Source organism: Lactuca virosa, chromosome 4 (assembly GCF_052849685.1).
Source record: "Lactuca virosa cultivar CGN04683 chromosome 4, Lactuca_virosa_CGN04683_v6, whole genome shotgun sequence".
Classification (NCBI taxonomy): domain Eukaryota; kingdom Viridiplantae; phylum Streptophyta; class Magnoliopsida; order Asterales; family Asteraceae; genus Lactuca; species Lactuca virosa.
In genome coordinates this window covers 370,079,896-370,097,853 of record NC_136429.1, presented here as the reverse complement: position 1 = coordinate 370,097,853, position 17,958 = coordinate 370,079,896, and the positions used below count along the sequence as shown (strand labels likewise).

The 17,958-nt window shown below is 40.1% G+C and overlaps 1 protein-coding gene across 3 annotated transcripts; it reads right to left on the bottom strand.

Moving 5' to 3' along the window:
* Positions 1-1,713: 1,713 nt before the first annotated feature.
* LOC145108730 (flowering locus K homology domain-like) lies at positions 1,714-17,873 on the bottom strand. Of its 3 annotated transcripts, XR_013708512.1 has the most exons (9): positions 17,586-17,873; positions 16,512-16,796; positions 16,158-16,407; positions 15,907-16,055; positions 15,090-15,311; positions 14,805-14,999; positions 14,533-14,728; positions 1,865-1,975; positions 1,714-1,766 (listed from the first exon to the last, which is right to left on the bottom strand). XR_013708512.1 is itself a non-coding variant. In XM_079045804.1 (8 exons), exons 2-7 carry the CDS (start codon positions 16,785-16,787, stop codon positions 14,534-14,536), a joined length of 1,287 nt encoding a protein of 428 aa, XP_078901930.1. In that variant the 5' UTR covers positions 16,788-16,796; positions 17,586-17,873; the 3' UTR covers positions 2,102-2,117; position 14,533. The 3 variants fall into 3 exon arrangements, 2 of the variants coding, with proteins under 2 accessions (XP_078901930.1, XP_078901929.1); XM_079045804.1 differs by lacking the exons at positions 1,714-1,766; positions 1,865-1,975 and adding an exon at positions 2,102-2,117; XM_079045803.1 differs by lacking the exons at positions 1,714-1,766; positions 1,865-1,975 and having other exon boundaries at positions 14,275-14,728.
* Between the last annotated feature and the right edge of the window lie 85 nt (positions 17,874-17,958).

The following is a 17,958-nucleotide window of genomic DNA, read 5'->3' as shown; positions in this document are numbered from 1 at the left end:
AAAAAGAGATGAATTCACGGATGAAATCATAGGGTTTTACTAGATCAAGAAGTATATCAACTAATAATGAAAGAATCACTTACAACTTTGACGAGAAATGGAAGTGTTCTTGATGATACTTGAGAGAGAAATGAGTGTTCTTGACTTGAAGATGTGAGAAGTGAAGAAAAATGAAGGAAAATCATACTTAAGGGGTAGAGTTCACGGCTAGACAAGAGTTTACGGCCGTAAACTCCATGTGATGGAGTTTTCCGGCTTGAATTCAATATAATGAACTCTAGTAGATACTTCCTAACACACAATCCTTGAATGTACTAGGCTTAGAACACTCAAACAGACTCTTAACAAAGCTAAAAGATAGCAAAAACAAGTTTGACTGATGATTGAGTTGAATGGCTTTGCAAGATAGAAATTTCGGGTTGTCACATCATCCCCCCGTTAGAGAGAATTTCGTCCCGAAATAAGAGTTTAAGCAATTACAAATAACTAAGTAAAAAGATGAGGATATTTCAGTTTCATTTGATCATCGCGCTCCCAAGTGAATTCAGGTCCCCGCTTGGCATTCCAGCGAACCTTCACTATCGGGATACGGCTTTGCTTCGTTTGCTTGACCTCTCGGTCCATGATCTCTACTGGTTCTTCCACGAAGTTGAGGCTCTCGTTGATCTCGATCTCGTCTAGTGGGATTACAAGAGTCTCGTCAGACAGACACCTTTTCAAGTTCGAAACGTGGAAAGTAGGGTGTACGTTACTAAGTTCGTGAGGTAGTTTGAGTTTGTAAGCTACAGGGCCGATTCTAGCGAGAATCTCGAAAGGCCCTACGTATCTTGGATTTATCTTTCCACTCTTTCCGAAGCGTATCAATCCCTTCCAGGGTGAGACCTTCAATAGAACACGGTCGCCAACCTGAAATTCCAAAGGTTTCCTTCTCTTGTCTGCGTAGCTTTTCTGTCGGTCTCTGGTAGGGATGAGCATAACCGGGTACCCGCCTATTTTAGCCGGAACCGGAACCGCTCCTGGAACCAGCGGTTCTTAAGTTTTTGGAATTGGAACCGGAACCGTCTACACCGGTTCCTAGAAAACTAGAACCGCTCCCGGAACCGCCGGAACCGGTTCTGGTTCCGGGAACACGACGTCTTGAGTATTAAAACTTGTTATTTTATACATGCTATGTAAATTATGTAAATTAACCTATACAAACAATATAAGTACAAGATATAAAACCAAAACATTTACAAAAAATTAATCTTTTAAAAAATAAGCTACTAAAAACATTTCCCACTTTTAATTAACACAAAAACAACGATAAAACAACAAAAACAACAATATTAACAGCAAAAACAACAATATTAACAACACAAATCAGCAACAACAACACAAAACAACAATATTAACAACAACAACAATCAACAGCAGCAAAAACAACAAACACCCACAGCAAAAACAGCAACAACAAATATTTGAAGCAGATTACGTGGTCTTGCTGAGATGTCAATTACAACAAACCTACCAATGCCACCCAAGGGTAAATCAGACAATATGTTACTTATATTTTTATGAGTATTGAGTATTGACTTACCTTCCAGAGCCAATCCATTCTAACCTGTTTAACAGTATTCAAGCAAGGAAATAAATGGATCCATTCCTAGGAAGCCCTGATTTTGAACTTTCTGCAAGGAAACATGAGTTCTTTACCTTGAGTTTTTCTTTCTCTTCTGGTGACAATGTGTTCTTTGCTACAATAGCCATCCTTGTTCGGACTGACACTGAAAAGAAAAATGCATATATATGGATTACAGATGGAAAGTAATTATAAATATATAGAAGCCAGTTAAATTTACAACCTAGGGGTACTATATCATACCTTCCAAAAGGGAGGAAATCTCCAAGAGAAAATACCAACCCAAAAACAACAACAGCAACTCCTACTCCATATACATTCTTCTCTTTAACTTTCTTTTGGTCCAATGCTGACCTAAGGTAAAATGAAACCAAATAACTCTGTTTAAAAGCGGAAAATTCTGTTAAAACTGAAGCATGTTTAACCATTGTTATGTAGAATGTCACACCAAATGTAGAATGTCACACCTTCTGACACCAAAATAAGCACATGATACCTGAAAGGGTATACATACTTGGAACTTACAATAGGAACATCATAATATATGATCAATGTATGAAAGAAGAATATTTATCTGTCAATAAATCTAGCTAATTCTACTTATGGTGTGAAAGAATAAGAGTATTATATTGCCTCCTGGGTGACGCTGCACCCATAACCTGAAGAAACAAAAATACTGTTAATGGGGACATGCCTTAAATCTGATATCTACCATGTGGTTAAAGCAGATAAAATACTTATGCAAATACTTAGTAAATCACTTATGAAACCAGCTATAACCTATGCGAAGTAACCTCGACTTTTAATTTGAACCAAAACAACTAAATCAAAAACCCAGTTAATACGGATCCACGTATTCCAATCCTAATCCGACTTAAGCTTCGATTGAACAGAACAATGATCGGAGCGATTGAAGCTTCAAATCAACAGAGAGAGGAGAGTGACGAGAAGCAGACGGCGTTTTTTTAAAGACCAAAAATCAAAAACCCTAAAAACGAATTAGGTCTAAGGTAATCAGTATAACTTCTTTTTCCCTATTTTTTTAAAACAAAATTACCAAAATATAAAATTTTAATATATAGTTTTTTTTAGAAAAATGCTGGTACCCGTCGGTACCGGTTCCGGTTAACCGCCGGTTCCGGGTACCCGGTATTGGAACCGGAACCGGCGGGTATCCAGCGGGTATCGGTTTCGTAAAAATAAGAATTGGAACCGGAACCGCTTAAGGCGGTTCCTAGACTTTAGAAACCAGAACCGGAACCGCCTAAGGCGGTTCCAGTTCCAGAACCGGCAGTTCCGAGACGGTTCCGGTTCCGAAAGCAGGTACCCGCTTCCGATGCTCATCCCTAGTCTCTAGAGGCTTTCAATCGTTCACGAATCTGAACGATCTTCTCTGTCATTTCCTGAATGATCTCTGGACCTGTGAGAGTGCTGTCAGGAACTCGTCCTTTAGCTAACTGTGTGTCACCCACTTCAGCCCAGCACAGAGGGGATCTGCACTTTTGGCCATAGAGGGCTTCAAATGGAGCAGCCTTTATGCTTGTGTGATAACTGTTATTGTAGGAGAACTCAACAAAGGGTAAATGAGTATCCCATGCCTTTCCAAAGTCTATCACACAGGCTCGCAACATATCTTCCAAAGTTTGAATAGTTCTCTCACTTTGTCCATCGGTTTACGGATGGTAGGTTGTACTCATGTCCAGCCTAGTTCCTAGGGAACCTTGTGGCGACTGCCAGAACCTTGAAGTGAATCTACTATCTCTATCAGAGATAATGGATATGGGAACACCATGCAGTCCTACGATCTCCCTAATGTAGGTTCTTGTTAGTTTCTCCATCTTGTCAGTTTCTTTGGTAGGCAGGAAGTGTGCGGACTTTGTTAACCTGTCTACGATCACCCATATGGTATCGAGACCACCTGATGTCTTGGGCAACTTGGTTATGAAGTCCATTGTGATCCGCTCCCACTTCCATTCAGGTATCTCTGGTTGCTGAAGTAAACCTGAGGGTTTCTGGTATTCGACCTTAACCGTGGCGCAAGTAAGACACTTGCTCACAAAGGTAGCAATCTCTGCTTTCATGTTAGGCCACCAATATAACTTTTTGAGGTCAAGATACATCTTATCTGAACCTGGGTGGACGGAATATCGAGTGGTGTGTGCTTCGGTCATGACCAAGTCTCTGAAACCACCGTGCTTCGGTGTCCAGATCCGATCCATGAGATATAAGGCTCCGCCACCCTTGACTTCCAAGTCTTTATCCATCCCTCTAAGGGACTCACCCGCCTCATTTTCGGGCTTCAAGGCTTCTATCTGAGCCTCCTTAATCTGTGTGGACAGATGTGAATGGATAGTTATAGTCAATGATTTGAATCTACGACCAGAGTATTCTTTCCAACTTAGGACGTCAGCTACTACGTTGGCTTTACCGGGATGATAACGAATTTCGCATTCGTAGTCACTGAGTAGCTCGACCCATCGTCGTTGTCTCATGTTGAACTCCTTCTGGTCGAATATATGTTGTAGGCTTTTGTGGTCTGTAAAGATAGTGCTTTTAGTACCATACAGATAGTGTCTCCAGATCTTCAGAGCACATACCACTGCTCCTAACTCAAGATCATGTGTGGTGTAGTTGACTTCGTGTGTCTTTAGCTGTCTTGAGGCATAGGCGATAACCTTACCTTGTTGCATAAGAACACAGCCAAGCCCTTGGTTGGATGCATCGCAATAAACCACGAAGTCTTCTATCCCTTCTGGGAGGGATAGTATTGGTGCGCTGCATAAGGCTCGCTTCAGCGTTTGGAACGCCTTTTCTTGTTTCTCTTCCCAGTCAAAGGCCACGCTTTTCTGGGTCAATGTAGTAAGCGGTATCGCGATCCGAGAGAAGTTCTGAATGAACCTGCGATAGTAGCCAACGAGGCCTACAAATTGACAAATTTTTGTAGGCGTCTTCGGAGCTGACCAGTTCTCAATGGCCTTTATTTTGGAAGGATCCACGTGAATTCCTTCCTCGCTAATCACGTGACCCAAGAATTCGACTCTTCGAATCCAAAATTCGCATTTAGAGAACTTCGCATAAAGCTTCTCTGCTCGTAGTGTCTCTAGAATCTGACATAAGTGTTGACTATGCTCCTCCTTACTACGAGAATAGATAAGGATGTCGTCGACGAATACGATAACGAATTGATCTAAGTAAGGACGGCACACCCTATTCATTAAGTCCATGAATACTGCGGGCGCATTGGTCAATCTGAATGGCATCACTACAAACTCGTAGTGTCCATAACGAGTTCGGAAGGCTGTCTTCGGAACATCCTCCTCTAACACTCGTAATTGGTGATACCCGGATCTCGGGTCGATCTTGGAAAAGTAATTCGCCCCTTGCAGTTGGTCGAACAAATCATCTATGCGAGGCAGAGGGTAACGATTATTGACGGTAACCTTGTTTAGTTCTCTGTAGTCGATGCACATACGGAACGATCCGTCTTTCTTCTTCACGAACAAGACCGGTGCTCCCCAGGGTGAGAAGCTTGGTCTACTAAAGCCCTTGTTGAGAAGTTCGTTAAGTTGACCGGATAGCTCATGCAGCTTAGCTGGTGCTAGACGATAGGGCGATTTGGCTACTGGGGTAGCCCCTGGAACTAAGTCGATTCTGAACTCGACTTGACGCTATGGAGGTAATCCTGGTAGTTCTTTTGGAAAGATGTCGAGAAAGTCGCGTACTTCTGGGATGTTCTTTATGTCTCTCGTCTCTTGGCTCATATCGACAACATGAGCAAGGAATTCATGACATTCCTTTCGCAAGTACTTCTGGGCTTGTATGCTCGAAATGATACGAAGGTTCGTGCCTGGTTTGTCGTCGTAGATAACTAGGGTTTCGCTAGACGGTAGATTAAGACAAACGGCTTTCTCATAACACATGATGTCGGCACGATGAGAACTCAACCATTCCATGCCGATAATGACATCGAAACTTTTAATTGGGATCGGCATGAGGTCGATTGGAAATGAATGGATATCTAGAGTTAGAGTACATCCTATGTATATGCAGCTAGTGCTCTCAGTCTTTCTGTTAGCCATTTCTACAATGAACGGTTCTTTAAGTGCGCATGATTGTTGTTTAAGTAAGTGTGCAAATTTCTGGTTCACGAAACCCCTCTCCGCTCCACTATCAAACAGTATGCATGCATATGAGTTATCGAGGAGAAACGTACCAGTGACCACTGTAGGGTCCGCTACTGCTTCCTCATGGCCTATAGCCAAAACCCTTCCCACTCCGCCCGCTTTCCCTGCCTTCGGGCAGTTCCTCTTGTAATGACCCACCTCGCCACATTCGTAGCAAGCCTGGCCCACACCAACACCGGGGACCTGGGTGATTGGCCTAGCCGGAGCTTTGCAGAAACGAGCAATGTGCCCTTTCCTATTGCAGTTAGAGCACTGCATTTCCCGACAGGGGCCGTTGTGGTGGAAGTTGCACTTGTTGCACTTGGGCAAGCTTCCAGCTTACTGCTTCATTGGCGCAGTAGCAGTAGGTGCTATCGCGACATGAACAACCACGACCTGCTGCTTTTTGGCAGAGTTCTGGTCCGCGTTCTTTTTCTTGTTGTCCCAGAACTTCCGCTTGTTGTCAGCAGCTTTGGATGGTTCTGAGACGGTAAGGGTTGTTGTCATTGTAGGGGTGCGGACTCCATGATCGATGAGCCGCTGTGCCAATCGCTTGGCAATGTCGAAGGTAGTGGGGTTTGAAGCTAAGACATTCCCCTGGAATGGAGGCACCAACCCCCAGATATACCTCTCAATCTTCTTTCCTTCAGTAGGGACCATTCCTGGACATAGTGCCACCAGATCGCTGAACCTGGCAGTGTAGGCAACTATATCGGAGCCTTTCATGGTTAGGCTCCAAAGTTCTTGTTCCAGTTTCTGAACCTCGCCCCTCAGGCAGTACTCTTCAATCATGAGCTCCTTCAGAGCTTCCCAGCCCATTGCATTTGCCACTATTAAGGTTAGTGACTTGACATGGCTATTCCACCATGTCAGGGCTCTGTCCACGAAGGTGCAGGCAGCAAATTTAACTTTGCTCCCTTCCGGACAGGAGCAGATCTCGAAGATCGACTCCGCCTTTTCGAACCATTGCGAGAGGGCAATGATTCCACCAGTCCAGTTGAAGGTTCTGGGCTTGTAGTTGGTGAAGTCCTTATACGAACACTCCCTAGGGTGCCTGTGACCACCACCTTGGGTGTAGTTAACACCCAATCCACTCCCGCTAGTATCGGTCGTGTTGAATGGAGCTAGGGCAGCCGTAACAGCCGCAACCACTGCAACTTGGATAGCCGCCGGATCGAATTGTGGAGGAGGTAGTGGAGTTTGATTTGGAGTTATCGGAGTAGTGCGCCTGTTTGATCTACGAGGAGGCATCTTGTAGCTATAAGTTCACAAAAATGAAGATATCGGTAAGAATTCAATAGTGAGAAAATGAGAGTGATCCATGAACTAAATCACCATAGCCGAATTAAACAGATGAGAGTATGATTGTAATAGAGATCTAACTATTTCCCATGAGATTAGATATTTGTCAATAATATTGGCATTAAAGATGTAGTGAGTTCGGGAAAAATGACCTAAGAGTAGGTCTTACATCAAGCCAGAATAAGAAAATTTGACAGCATCAAGACCTAATAGACTGAAAGTCCAAGGTTTTAAGATAAACATGAAATTTAAACTAGAGTCTATACATAGACCTAGTTATATCCAAAAGACAAAGTAGAGTAGACTCTACTTGCAACGAGAACCGCTCGGACGAGCCTTTGATTCTGCCTGATGAAATTTAAACTAGAGTCTATCCATTTCCCTCATACGCCTTTCGAACGTTGCCTGACGTGCTCGAATTTCCCTGACTTCAACTTGGGTTGCAGCAAGTTCTCTCTGAAGGGCCTCATTGTGGGCCATAGTTCTACCATGAGCAGCTTGTAGATGGAGAATGCGGACTGTATTGACTCCCGCATCGGCATCACCTTCCATGACTCGGTTGATAGCTGCCCTACCCTGCTCGTCATTTCGAGCAACCCTGCGAACCAGAATAGGCAGGATTATGTCTGCTGAGCCTCCCTCGCTCAGATTGTAAAAGCTTCTGTCTCCGTTGTATGGTATGGGTTGACCCTGCTCTTGACTCCATCTTCCCAAGTTCTCAGCCCACAAAGGCGTCGGGCCTTGAAAAGCCAGACGAGGGTTAGGATTTGGGATTGGAGCCACTAGGGGTAGATCATTGACTTCTGGCTCTGAGTCAGAATCCTCAAGGAAGTTTTCTGTGAAGTCATCATCTAAAGGGATTGCATGATTCTCTTCTGGCTCTGCATCGAGCCATCCACCATTTCCCAAGTTGGGAAAGTACGGGTCGCCGTGGGGATGGAATCCAACCATGTTATCTATGCGAGAATAGGGGTAAAAGAAATAGTTAATAGACGTATTACTTAAGATAATTATAGGATGATCTTTACCAGTTACTCCAATATTTGCGTAGTGCATACCAATCGTATGTAACCAAGATAGAATAGACCTTCGAATAAGTGACCCTAACTCTAAGTCCACAACCAAACAAGGAACACGAAGTAAAGCAAAGATCACAGATTCTAAGTTTATGACACCTTAGTCACATATAACCTTAGCGTATCCACTCAGCAACTATTGACATACTAATAAAGACCTTTTAGTTTGCACATAAGTAATTATAGTAACACAAAATACTCCTATAGTATTTTAAGTTTTATGTTTTGTTCTAAAGTTTTCATTGTAGTAGTGTTGGTAAGTTTTTAGACTTGCTGCAACACCACAACCATTCCTAGGCACATGCTAATCACTTCTCGGAAAGATATAGTTGATCAGGCTATATAAATCCCAAATCTGATCATATGTCCCCAAGCCTACTGCTGTCCAACAATCGTAATACTTTTGTTTTGTTCTAGTATGACACTGATCCTAGTATGAATGCTTGTATAAATACTTTACTAAAATATTTTATTATTTTAAAAGTATTAACTCTTGGTCAGAGTGTTTTAATCCCGATGTGTTTATAGTTGTATATCTTTTATGGGTTGATATACTCAATTCACTATAAACAAAGCTCTGATACCAATCTGTCACACCCCCAAACCAGAAGGGCGGAAACGTTCGGGGGCGGAGGACGTCATGTAGAGTATCATAACAATGCATAATAGTAAAACAAGCAACAACATCATCCATTGCATTAATAATATAATTTTAAAACAAGTGAGTTTTGTGTATAGTTTGAAAGACACCAAAATATGAATCAAAATAAAAGACGAGTCTTGAACATGCTCCGTCTTCTCAAAACCTGGTCATCGGTACCTGTCTAGTGATGACCTGAGAATACAAGTTATTTTGAAAGCGTAGATCAGCATTAAAGCTGGTGAGTTAATAATAATTTTAGTGTCAATGTTTGTATAAGTTTGATGAAAATGTTTGTAAGTGTTTGATGTAAAGTTTGTATGTGTTTGATGCAAATGTTTGTATACTTCCTAGAAAATCCTATATTTTCTACTAAAGTAGTCTTCTACCAAGACCCGACTGTTTTGTATGTTTATCCTTTTGTAAAAGTGAGTATTTTTCCCAAGTATAACTATCATTACCAGAAAATAGTTTACATTACCATTTATGTGAGAAGATCACTATATGAATGTAATGGGAAATGAAGATGTACAGTAGTATTGTATATAAGTAACTACCGATGTACTAACTACCTTAAACCAGTTTGTTTAATTAAGGTAAAATGTGATGAGATTATAACCATACTTGATTGACTAGTAAACACGACGATCAAAGACATCAAAATGATATGACATTCGTCACCCATAGACCTGCAGGTCCTACTGTAACTAGCAGTAAAGTGTAGGATGGTCAATCCCGTATAGATCTATACACAAACTTACGCTCTCCCTCCAGGAGACTCTGGTTACAAAACGTGACACAACAGTATATTGTCGTGCCATGAAGTAGTGGCTCACATTAATATTATCTTGATCTTGTATTCGTGTAGTATGTTCCTTCTGTCTAGTGTTTAGTATGTTCCTTCTGTTCTAATGTATAGTATGTTCCTTTTGTTCTAATGTATAGTATGTTCTTTCTGTCTAGTGTTTAGTATGTTTGAACTGACTCATGTATGAACTGACTCTTGTAAGTTTCATTGTTCTAGAAATAGTAAGTAGTAATCCTCTAAACTATACCTATTATAGTTTACTAGTACTGTTGTTTGAATGACTGATCATGTTTGAACACCTTTGCTACCCAAAGGTATTGAACTGAATGGAAGAACTTTTATATCTATATACATATACATAATATATAACTAAGATTTAAACGACACTCGGACAAACAACCGATACCCTAAGTCCACAACCAAACAAGGAACATGAAATAAAGCGAGTTATCAGTCCTAAGCCCTTTCAACCTTATTTATATAACTATACCCATATAGACAAGATTTTGACAATATATAAGTTTAAAAGAGTTTGATAAAGAGTTTAGCATATAAAAGAGTTTTAACCATTTGAATGGTTATAGATGACTTGATGTCAGTTTATAAAATATTTTGAAATAGTTTGTTTGATAATACAGTTTTGAAGTATAAAAAATCCACTTGTTTGATAGTTATTAATCACATGTGATTGATACAATAACTATAATGTTTTCTACTTGTATCTCCCCCCATAAAAGCATTTAAAATCATTTAAAAGATAAGTTAAGGGGGTATGAACTCACCTGTAGTGAGTGATTCGAACGTAAGATCGATATAGGATGCTAAGTGTCAAGTGAAGTCTCGGGCACAAACGGATCCTATTAAGCATATAATGACACATATATGTATATAATTAGTGTATATAACAACTAATCATGTTAGGGAACAACCTTAGGGACTAGGAAACACTTGGAATGAAGTGTTACAATCACACATGATTGCACTAAAGGTGTTTACGGCCACACAAGGGTGTGTTTACGGCCTAGATGTGTTTACGGCCAAGGTGTTTACGACTATGGGTGTTTACGGCCAAAGATGTTTACAGCTAACACATGAAATAGCTAGGGTTTACGGCCAAAGATGATCATGAGAAGGGTTTACGGCCAAGGGAGAGTTTACGGCCGTAAACTCTTGATGTTCATGCTAAAATGGTTGATTCTTGGTTGGAATTCAAGAGCTTCTAATGGATAACTAGTATATGGAAAGGATACTTACGATTTGGAAGCTTGAAGGGGTGTTCACGACCCAAAGAACTAGTGTGTGTTCTTGGTGTTCTTGATGTTTTGAAGATCTAACCCAAAAAGAGATGAATTCACAGATGAAATGATAGGGTTTTACTAGATCAAGAAGGATATCAACTAATAATGAAAGAATCACTTACAACTTTGACGAGAAATGGAAGTGTTCTTGATGATACTTGAGAGAGAAATGAGTGTTCTTGACTTGAAGATGTGAGAAGTGAAGAAAAATGAAGGAAAATCATACTTAAGGGGTAGAGTTCACGGCTAGACAAAAGTTTACGGCCATAAACTCCATGTGATGGAGTTTTCTGGCTTGAATGCAACACAATGAACTCTAGTAGATACTTCCTAACACACAATCCTTGAATATACTAGGCTTAGAACACTCAAACAGACCCTTAACAAAGCTAAAAGATAGCAAAAACAAGTCTGATTGATGATTGAGTTGAATAGCTTTACAAGATAGAAATTTCGGGTTGTCACAGCTACAACCCCGACATCATCATCGACGCGAGTATCCTCTCCGGTTTCGACTCCAACAGCGTCTCCGGGATCTTCCCCACCACCTGCGCCGCCACCACAATCTCCGCCACCACAGTCGCCAGCCTCGTTGCCACCATCATCACCTCCGGCTACTCCAACTCCCGGTCATTCTATGTTTACCAGAAGCAAAGTTGGCATTGTTAAACCACGCCATATCTTTGATCTTCTTGCTATTTCCCCAACACATTTGCAACGTGCCTTATTTGCTGCCAAGGAGCCCAAGGGGTTTAAATCAGCCTCCAAAATTGATCATTGGTGTCGTGCTATGTCGGAAGAAATACAGGCCCTTCATGATAATAAAACCTGGACTCTTGTCCCACGACCATCACATGCGAATGTTGTTGGTTCTAAATGGGTATTTCGCACTAAATATCATGCTGATGGGACTATTGATCGTCATAAAGCTCGTCTTGTAGCCCAAGGTTTCACTCAAATTCTGGGTTTTGATTTTTCTCATACCTTCAGTCCGGTGGTTAAAGCTACAACTGTTCGCATTATCTTATCTTTGGCTGTCACAAATAGGTGGCCTATTCATCAGCGTGATGTTAAAAATGCTTTTTTAAATGGTGACCTTCATGAAACCGTTTATATGGAGCAACCTCCAGGTTATGTTGACTCTAAAAATCTGACACATGTTTGTCGTCTCAACAAAGCCTTGTATGGCCTTCGTCGAGCCCCACGAGCTTGGTTTCAACGCCTGAGTTCCTTCTTAGTTGCTCAAGGTTTCAAGTGTATTCAAGCTGATACATCTCTCTTTGTTTTTCATCAAGGATCGTGTCTCTTGTACCTCTTGGTTTACGTTGATGACATTATTTTGACTGGCAACCACACCCCTTCCATTACTCGCTTCATCTCTTGCTTAAAGAATGAGTTTGCTATAAAATATTTGGGTAAATTGAACTATTTTCTTGGGCTTGAGGTTACTTATGACTCTGATGGTTTATTTCTAAATCAGAGTAAATATGCTCATGATATTTTGAGTCGGGCCGGTCTCCTTGATGCGAAACCAATAGGTACACCGCTAGCTACAAATGACGTTTTCACCTCTACTGGCACTTCTTTTCATGATCCTACTCAGTATCGGTCTTTTGTTGGAGCTCTTCAATACTTGACTATCACTAGGCCCGATATTTCCTATGCGGTGAATCAAGCCAGTCAACTTCTTCACTCTTCTACGGACCAACATTTTACCCTTGTTAAACGAATTTTACGATATGTAAAAGGCACAATCAATCATGGTATTCATTTCTCTGTGCCTACCAAATCTACGCTTATTGGTTATTCCGATGCAGACTGGGCTCGTTGCATTGAGACTAGGCGTTCCACCTATGGCTACTCTATCTTTTTTGGAGGAAATCTTGTGTCTTGGAGTGCTAAAAAACAACCTACTGTCTCTAGGTCCAATTGTGAATTTGAGTATCGGGCTATGGCAAATACTGTTGTAGAACTCATCTGGATTACTAATCTGTTACGTGATTTAAATGCCTTACCTCCTGATCCACCGACTTTACTTTGTGACAACCTTAGTGCTATTTTCTTAAGTCAAAATTCTGTTGCACATAAACGAGCCAAACATATAGATATTGATCATCACTTTATTCGGGAACTTGTGTTGTCGGGTAAGTTGCATACAAAATTTGTTCCAACCAAGCTTCAAGTGGCAGATATCTTCACCAAACCGTTACCTCGACCACTTTTTGAGAGTTTTCGGCAGCAACTCAGAGTTCATCCACCACCTGTGCGCTTGAAGGGGGGTATTGGAAATAAATCACCTATGTAAATTAGTTTATTTGTTTTATGTATTTACTTATTAGATTCCTTATATATCTCCTTGTAATATTGTATATAAGTGTGATTAGTAAAATCAATAAATTATTGGGAACATTTATCCCATCTTACAGAAAGGATTGTTTTTTGGGAAAAGCAAAGGTCATGGGGTATGCGAATATACGGACGCAGACTGGGGTGGAGATTATAATGCTGGAAAGTCTACGTCTGGATACTTTACATTCATTTATGGGAATCTTGTCACATGGAGGAGTAAGAAACATATAAGAAACATAAGGTGGTGGCGAGATCAAGTGCAGAGGCAGAGCTTAGGGTTCCTATGAAGTTGTATTGTGACAACGAAGCTGCTGTACGAATTCCTAACAATCCAGTGCATCATGACAAAACAAAACACGTGGAACTGGATAGGCATTTCATTAAAGATCATCTTGAAAAGAAAACGGTTGAACTTCCACATGTGTCATCTAATGAACAACTAGCAGATATGTTAACAAAGACAGTTTGCGGAAGAGTGTTTCAGTGCTCTGTTAGCAAGTTGGGAATGATGGATATACATCCTCCACCTTGAGGGGGAGTGTTGACGAGAGCAATACCCAGTGTAAATAAGGTCAAATATAGAAGTGATTGTTGTATAAGATAAGTAAATGAGATTTATTCGATAAGGCTGTAAACTAGGATAATTTGTTATTCATTTTCTTTTTTTGTATAAATGTATTCCTCTGCTAGTTATTGAAGATATGAGAAATACGGAAGAATTCTTCCTCCACTAATACTCGTATTCAGTTTCACAATTACCAACTTAAATTAAACACAGTTTTAAAATAAGTTTGAATAATATAATTGAATCCAAATATTCATTAAAGTAGATTAGCCAAAAAAAAAATATATGGGAGAACATGAATTGCTTTACGGGAAGATGAGTGTAATTTTGGAAAGATTAAAATATAGAATCACCATTTAATACTAAGAACACCCCTTTCCTAACTTAACCAACCAAAACATTTTATTAATATTAAGTAAAAAAGAAACAACTATATAAACATTTTATTAATATTAAGTAAAAAAGAAACAACTATATATAGCTTAACTCATTAAGTATTTTATACATTAAGTACATTAACTCTAAGAGAAACAACACCATAGACAAATTCAATATATCATCTTTTATAATTTATAAAAAAAATGAAATACTACAACCAAATGTGTCAATGTGACCTTGTTAATTATTTTTTAATCATAGATAAAGTTAACACTTATTTTATTTATAAACGTATACAAAATCTAAAAAATTAAAAAATTTTAACCACTAACCTTAATAACCATAATTAGCACCATAGATTGAACCATAGCCTCCTGTTTGTCCTCCATAACTGGTGGTTGGTGGTGATGCATACATTGTAGCATGGGCGGCATAAGGATTATATCCTTGTTCCGATGTGCTTGTTTGGCTTTGTGGTGGTGGTGGTGGTGGTGCGGCGGTGGTGGCGGCGGCATCAGCCATAAAATTCTGGAATATATGAATTAAAATAAGTTGTGCTTGTTCATATTACACCGAAATTATCAAGAAATTAAAATTTTATAACCTGAATTAATTGCTGAGCTGTTTGGACTTGTGAAGCAGTTCCATTAACCTCCACAGTCATCTCTCCAGGAACTCCCTTTGTTTCCTGTACACTAGTAGTTGCACTGCTGGCACGACGGATATAACTTATGTTTGACCCAGCTGTACCAATCACAGCATCCGCATACGATAACGGAATCTGCATTTGCTGTGTCACCTGTCATTGCCATGTCACCACATTTGACTTGGTCAACCAGTTTCAAAAACTATGTTGCTATTTTATCCAATCATAAACAGATAAACTAACCTGTGTGATAACTGAGGGAGGTGTTGTTGTTGCTTGCATGGCTACATGAGCTTCTCTTCCGTAGGCTGATATTCCTTGGTGAGGCTGAATCTCTGGTGGTGGATAGTAATTATCAATTTGCCTTGGAGCTGCCATAAAATTTGGAGGAAAAGTTTGTGGTGGTGGACCCCAGGATTGAGGAGGGGGTATTTCTTGTTCCATTTTAGGCTTTGGTGCTTGCATCTGAGGCGATGCTCATGAATTAGTGTAACTATAATCATCCAATAAATCTTAGGCCTGTTTGCTACGTAAGACAGAACAGGTTATACTGTGTTTGACATGCAGTGTACCAAGGACTGTGATAGATGTCAACGGGACAAAAATTGCAACTTTTTGTCCCATTCAAAAAGGTGCAACAAGGTGGGACAGGGACTCACTCTCGATCTCTTGTCTATGTAAAAGACATAAATGCCCTTCTTATTCTCATCATGGAAAATAGCCTTAGAAAGATTGTCCAGTCTGGTCCTGAGTAACAAACGCAGCCTACGGCTGCGTTTCTGACACTATACGGGACAAGCTTTGTAGGCTATTTTCCATGATGAGAATGAGAAGGGTATTTACGTCTTTTACACAGACAAGAGAACGAGAGTAAGTCCCTGTCCCACCTTGTTGCACCTTTTTGAATGGGACAAAAAGTTGCAATTTTTTTCCCATTGACATCTGTCACAGTCCTGGTACACTGCATGCCAAACACAGTATAACCTGTTCTGTTATATGTAACAAATGAGGCCTTAGGGAACTTGCTTTTCTGCAATCAAGATAAATATAAAAGACTTACTTGCGCTTCAAAAAACGAAATAACACTTCGGTCAACCAAGAACTTTCTCAAATGAGAAGCGATTAATTCAACTGCCTTGTGTATCCCACCAGGTTTCCCAACTACTTCAACAATTCTGTCATCTTGAAGAGCAAAACTTGGTAAATCTTCTGCAATAACAGTTTCCAAAGTTGACATAACATCAAAATACGCATCTAACAAAAATGCAAAACTTCAAAAAAAAAAATTTGAAAAAAGTTGAGAAATAGTACCAAGAACTCTAACAATACAACTGGATGCTTCTTGGATAGATTTTACTGTTGCTCCTTGTTTTCCAATCAAGCTTCCTGCTTGTACAGCTGGCACAAGCAGCCTTGTGGAGACCTTTATGAACCCTAGTGGAACTGGAACAGGAAAAGATTCACCATCTAAACCATCCACTGTTCGTTTATGAACCCTAAGAAGACCATCTACAGCAGGGGGAAGAGAAGCATCAGGTTCTTCTTTTCCAGATATCATCACCTTTTATATAACACAATCAATCAATCGATTACATACACATCATGAAAATGAACACCTAACATTTCTACAAGAAATAGTTATGGTCTTATGAAAAAGAAACTTACAGCTCTTTCTGTTGTTGTTCCTGGTGGAGCATCAAGAATCTTGATGCGGGCCCCTGTCTCCTCACACATTTTCTTGATGAATTCGCCTTTTCGTCCAATAATACTTCCCACTTTTTGTGCAGGAACCAATATCCTAAAAACACTCTCTCCAGGCCATCCAGGCCATCTATTTTCACCACCTTTAGTGACTTGAGCTTCTACATGTTCTTGTGTTTCTTCAAGCTGTGAATTTTCTGGCATCCCATTAGCAGAAGTACTCTTGTCAACTTCTGCCATAGCAATCTACTGCAATTACCAAGAACAGATGTTCAAAAAAGATGATATTAGCTCATAGTGTGAGTCTTCATTCACAGATACAATCTTGTTCTCCCATTTAAAAGAAGATGATGATACAATTTCCAGTTTTTAGGTTAACCCTTGAACCCATTGTCTATCAACTTGAAATAGATAAAGACTGGTGATAAATCTAATACAAATGTAACTACGTTTGTACTATTTATTACAAACTTCAAAAGTAATGGGCAGATTCTCTCCCAACATGAAAGAACTTGTAGAAATCTAGATGTTGAAAATTAGTCCTTTTGATCACACAAATTGAAGTGTATCTTGTATCCTCTAATCGAAAGCAAGTTAGATACTTATGCTTATTGATCCTACAATAACCCTAACTGGTCTCTGAGATGTACTATTTAGCTCTTTTTAGTAAACTGCTGTCATAACCAGCTGTAGAAAGGTTAGAAGAGTACTGCGTAAATTGTATTTGACGAAAATTGTCTTATCTCCAACACGTTGTTGAGTGTAATTAAGAAATTCTTGTACGTAAATAGAATTTATCTCGTCAATTTTGAAGTTAAATCTAACTCCATTTGATACTCAAAACCTTGCTATTTTGGGACTGAAGCGGTATAACATCGTGACACAAATTTAGTAAGTGGAACCTTGAAACAACAAGGGATCATCAACAGTAATTCAAGATAACACCAACTAGTTGCATCAAAAGAGAAGTACGAATGCGAAGCATTGTAGGAGATGTATAATTCGTGGAGAATAAAAAAGCGTAGGGTACGGAAGTACCGATGGAAAAGGGTGACGGTGATCAATTTGCTGATGGAGTTCAAAAGGCTGAGATTCAGTGGCGTGCCCTTGGAATTGGTTGGCCGGCGGTGGAGGGCGGAGTCTGGTGGGGTTGGAAATTGGAAATTGGAAACAAGAGCTGCGTAAAACCCAATGCGTTAGGGCCAGAACATGCTCTGTTCTTGCTTGTGGCATATACCCACGTGTTGTTGTTGCTTGGATTCTCGAGGTTGATACGATCAAAAAATATGGAAAGTTTATTAGGCTTTCTACAATGCAGAGGATGTATTTTCTCTTGCCACATCACGCTAAACGGAGTGGTCACCTCAGCACACCGGAAAAATGGGGGTAATCTCTGTGCTACATCAGCTTT

Excerpts from the sequence above, each read along its gene's own strand:
- LOC145108730 (XM_079045804.1), bottom strand. The coding sequence starts at position 16,787 with ATGGCAGAAGTTGACAAGAGTACTTCTGCTAATGGGATGCCAGAAAAT. Across the intron at positions 16,056-16,157 it reads TTGTATTGTTAGAGTTCTTG|AAGATTTACCAAGTTTTGCT; the intron begins GTACTATTTCTC and ends CTGTTATTGCAG. Across the intron at positions 15,000-15,089 it reads CTCCCTCAGTTATCACACAG|GTGACACAGCAAATGCAGAT; the intron begins GTTAGTTTATCT and ends TGGCAATGACAG.